This window comes from Habropoda laboriosa, unplaced genomic scaffold (genome assembly GCF_001263275.1).
Source record: "Habropoda laboriosa isolate 0110345459 unplaced genomic scaffold, ASM126327v1 scaffold87, whole genome shotgun sequence".
NCBI classification, from domain to species: Eukaryota; Metazoa; Arthropoda; class Insecta; order Hymenoptera; family Apidae; genus Habropoda; species Habropoda laboriosa.
The window spans coordinates 1,430,786-1,435,392 of record NW_017100209.1 but is presented as its reverse complement, the minus strand read 5'-3'; the positions used below and the strand labels follow the sequence as shown (position 1 = coordinate 1,435,392).

The 4,607-nt window shown below is 33.9% G+C and overlaps 1 protein-coding gene across 2 annotated transcripts in view; it reads left to right on the top strand.

The window, feature by feature from the left end:
* LOC108570709 (proton-coupled amino acid transporter-like protein CG1139) overlaps positions 1–4,607 on the top strand; it is a 30,884-nt gene that overhangs the window by 13,784 nt on the left and 12,493 nt on the right. The window contains exons 2-3 of one of the 2 annotated variants that reach the window (XM_017932608.1): positions 2,595–2,641; positions 2,816–2,929. In XM_017932608.1, the coding sequence (XP_017788097.1) occupies positions 2,595–2,641; positions 2,816–2,929 (161 nt within the window). Of the gene's footprint in view, positions 1–2,594; positions 2,642–2,803; positions 2,930–4,607 lie in introns of both variants that reach the window. The other variant, XM_017932606.1, reaches the window with a different exon arrangement.

The following is a 4,607-nucleotide window of genomic DNA, read 5'->3' as shown; positions in this document are numbered from 1 at the left end:
TCTCAAATACTCAAATTCCCAAATTCTGGAATTCTCAAACTTTCAAATTTCCAAATTCAGGAGTTCTCGAATCCCCAAATATGCAAATTCTGGATTTCTCAAATTTTCAAATTTCCAAATTCTGGAGTTCGTGAATCCTGAAATTCCCAAAGTCTGGAATTCTCAAACTTTCAAATTTCCAAATTCTGGAGTTCTCGAATCCCCAAATATGCAAATTCTGGATATCTCAAATTTTCAAATTTCCAAATTCTGGATTTCTCAAATTCCCAAGTTCTGGAATACTCAAATTCCCAAGTTCTCGGATACTCAAATTCCGAAATTCTGGAGTTCTCGAATCCCCAAATATGCAAATTCTGTATTTCTCAAATTTCCAAAGCTTGCAAATTCCGCAATTTTCCTATTCTCAAATTTCCAAATCTTAGACCTCTCAAATTTCCGAATTGCCATATCCTCAAATTCCCAAAGTTTACAATTCTCAAACTCTCCCATTGTCAAATTTTCAAATTTCCCAGTACAGCGTTGAACGCGAGAATTATTCACTTTAACTAATTGAAATGTGTCGCACAAACAACTTACAATAATTGACGAGCCGCTGATTCCTCATACACGACCGTTTCAATTATTCCTTTCGAAATCTTTGAACGCGAACGTGTACAAAGATTCCCGAAGGATATTCAACGAAATAACGCAATAAACGATAATCTGACTTCGTCATGGAACGAATTGCTTTTTAGAGATAATTCAAATCCTCGTGTTAATCCGTGAAAATTGTGATATAACATTGATCCAGATAGATTAAGAAATGATTACGCGAAATGAAGAAAGTACCTTTTGTTGACTCTTGCGTAATTCTAAACATTTTGCATTCATTTTTCCTCTTTCAGCGTACATTTTCAGATAAGAGAAATTTTTTAGAAATTGTAGAACAATTGGGTGCAATATAATCGATTGCACAATCGCTATTAAGTCTAGGTGTAAAAAGAATTGTTTTCCATAATTGTCCCACTTCAATTTCTTTTATCTCTTGGTATTTAATCATTTTACACGTGTACTTATCTTGTGTACCTTTTGTTTTCTATTTAGTGAATCAATGTTACAGTGGTAATCTTGCTATTCTGTTTATCAATAGTCTCAAGCATATTTACTCTACTAATTTTCCTTGGAAGATTCGAGGATTTCTCCTCTTCTAAATTAGCCTAACACATTGAAACAATATTTTCACCTTTTGGAATCATTTTACCTGTTTCTTTTTCACGATAATTTCGATTTTGTTTTCAACCATTCGAAAAATAAGAGTAATTTTACCTTTTCCCATGAAAATTGATTTTATTTTCAGGGATTTGACAAATAAGAGAAATATTTTGAAAACTTTATTCTCTACCGAGAAATCTGTACAATTTTACTTACAATTTTTCCACGACGACTCGTTTCATTTTCAACCGTTTGAAAAATAAGAGAAATTCCCTCAAAATTTTATCTTCTACCGAGAAATCTGTATAATTATGTCACTTATAATATTTCTATGATAATTTATTTTATGTTCAACGATTTGAAAAATAAGAGAAATTCCCTCAAAATTTTATCTTCTACCGAGAAATCTGTATAATTTTTCCATGAAAATTAATTTTATTTCTTTGAAATTTTATTCTTCACCGGCAAAATAATTTTACTCGTAATTTTTCCACGATGACCCGTTTCATTCTCAGCGATCCAAAAGACAAGAGAGATATTTTCAGAGAATATCATTTCTTACCGAGAAATATATCAGCGAAAAGATACATCGCGAATTCGAGGAAAGTAGACTAAACACGGCGTTATGTAAATTAATTTGTTCGCTGCTGGTGAATATTAAAATTGGCCATTTTGTCACGTACAAAATTGTGGTCACGTCCGTCGTTATCGTTGTTTCGTGTGGTCGTTATTCATCGTGATGGACCGTGAATTACGAATCGACGGAGATTCTCAGCGAAAAAAGAAAAAAAGAATCGACGGCGAGTCCGTGTACAGTTTGTAAAGCCAAGAGCGGGAAGCGTCGTTCGCCGATTCTTATCGGTGACGAGCACGTAATCCTCGTTGACAGCACATTCATTTCACGGTGGCCAATTGTTTCGACCGGCAATTTATTTCAAATCATACTTGTAGATAGAAAAAAAAAGGATGTTACGATAGTTGAGGCACTCGAAATTAACGATATATTAATCTTACCACTTTCGACGGGACGTCGGGCGATGTTTTCTGCAATAGTGCGGTCTCCATTTTGCCTCCTTTTTTTTAACAGCGAAATTGCAAGTACTGTAAGGTCTTCGATCGTTAATTTTTAATAGGTCAACGTTTCTTCAGTGTGATTTAGGGTAATTTGAAGGATCTAAGTCAGTGAAAAGGAAGTTTCCTTCTTCTAAAAGTAGAAAGATTTAAATTTCAATCTTTCAATCGTGATTTTCTATTTTTGAGTAAAAATTGTCGCAGATATTTAAAATTTTGCTAACAGAAAGATTGAAATTTCAGTCTTTTCATTATGATTCTCTCCTTTCGAATAAAAATTCCCGCGAACATATAAAAATTTTGATACTAACCGAAATTTTTCTCTTTTCCAGGACGCTCTGGACAATAAAAAGTGGTCCGCGAAGGCTAATCAAAATGGGTAGGTTTCCAGTGTCTTACTAAAAAAGAAGTACTCAGAAATTAAATTTTTCAAAAATATTTATTCAATATTAAACAATCGCAATTACGCAAAATTACACCGCGTTACATTCACACGTAAATAACAATTTAAATCAACGAATCCGAATAATTTCTGTTCCAGTTACGATCCAAGCCAAAACAAGAACAAGGTGTACGTACTGGAGCTGGAGGATAAGAAGAAGAGCGTGCAGGAGTACGAGGAGGACTACGACCCCTATAATCACAGGGTAGTCCAACATCCAACAACGTGAGTTTCAATCACCCTCTCTCATTTCACTCGTTTGTTTATCCAGTCAGCTGATTCCTTTAGATCCCTCCACTTCTTCTTCGTCCCTCTGATTCACCTTCATAAAACACTCGTACACGATATTTCACTGTGAATATTTCAACGAAGCTCACATCGAAAAGTATTAATTAACATAAACTTTCGAAAAGTTCGTAGCGAAATTTAAACCGTCGTATCTCTGTTTCTGTAAAAGTTACACGGTATTCTTCTCGACGGTTGAAGGCAAATCCAATAATAATTCGTAAGGCGAACGAGCTAGTGGATATAACTCGAATTATATTTTTCGCAGCGAAGCGTGGATGTTGAATTTTTTCGTGTTAATTTCTGAGTAATTTTAGGGGTAAATTGGATTTATCTTCAAGCAACGAGTAAAATACCTTTTGGTTTTTGTCTCTGTTAGAAACAGAGGTAAGTCGGTAGTAATTTTTCTTAATTCTTACTTAATACTTGAAAGTTCTACGAAACGTATAACCTGACTGTTTAGATAAAAAGAGGTAAGAACTTTTTTCAGTTAAAAAAGAAATTAGCGCAATTACTTGCAATTAGTTGATTAGAAGTATGAAAAATTATTTTAAAAAAAATGTGAACCAGATAGTGAGTAACTTTTTTCAATTATTCATAATTTCTTCTTATCGTTGGAAATTGAATAATTTCAGCGATAGCAAAAGAAAACATGTCTTTTATACGAGTTTATGATACATACGCGATGTTTGATTTATAGAAGAGGAAAAATGTAAATCGATACGTTTGGGCCGTAAGCAAACAATCGCGGCCATTTGCATAATGTTGCACGCTGCAAGCATACGAAACGACGTTTTATTTATTCCGACCGCGTTTCCCCAGGCACAAATTACCCGTGTAATTTGTTGCGGCGATTAGTCGTGAAACGGGAGAATAAGGCTGCTCCTTATGGAAACTGAAGAAACTCGCCGTTTCAGTGTTTCAACCCCGGTTCCCTCCTGGAATTTTTCCGTTTTATCACCTTTCGGTTTATGATGTTTCCGAGGAATTTAGGTAACAGAGATAAATACTTGTTATTGTTCCTTTTTTTTGTTGTGATTCGTTGTATGCTTAATAATTTGTTTTTTCGTTAAGCAGAGTTTACGTAAGTGGTAATCACGTTGCGAAATGAAATTGAAATGCGAGATGTGAAGAATGTGGAATTTGAGTTATTTCGTTTTATTAACTAGGATTTTGGAACGTGGTAATCTTTTGTTGATTTTGCGGTTGGTAAATGTTATTCAATTGATAAGGATAGGTGAGGAATGTGGTGGTTGTTTCTCTTCTTTTTTTAAGGTGTTCTTCTTTTGTTCAGATTCAGTATTCGTCCTTTTTTCTTCACCTGTCTTTCAAACTTTACTGTTTCTTCTTTTTTCTTTTCTGAGAGCCTCATTTCTTTTATTTGTATTGTAGAATCATTTCTATCAGTTTATATAGACTTCTTAACTTTCGTCTTTAATGACTTAGAGAATATTTATTTATTTTCTGGATTAATTAGTAATTTTTCGACTTTAGAATTTTGGGATTTCCGAACTCTGGAATTCTCAATTTTCCAAATTCTGGAATCCTCAAATTTTCACGTTTCCAAAGTCTCGAATTCTCAAATTTCCAGGTTTCGAAATTTTCGAATATCCAAACT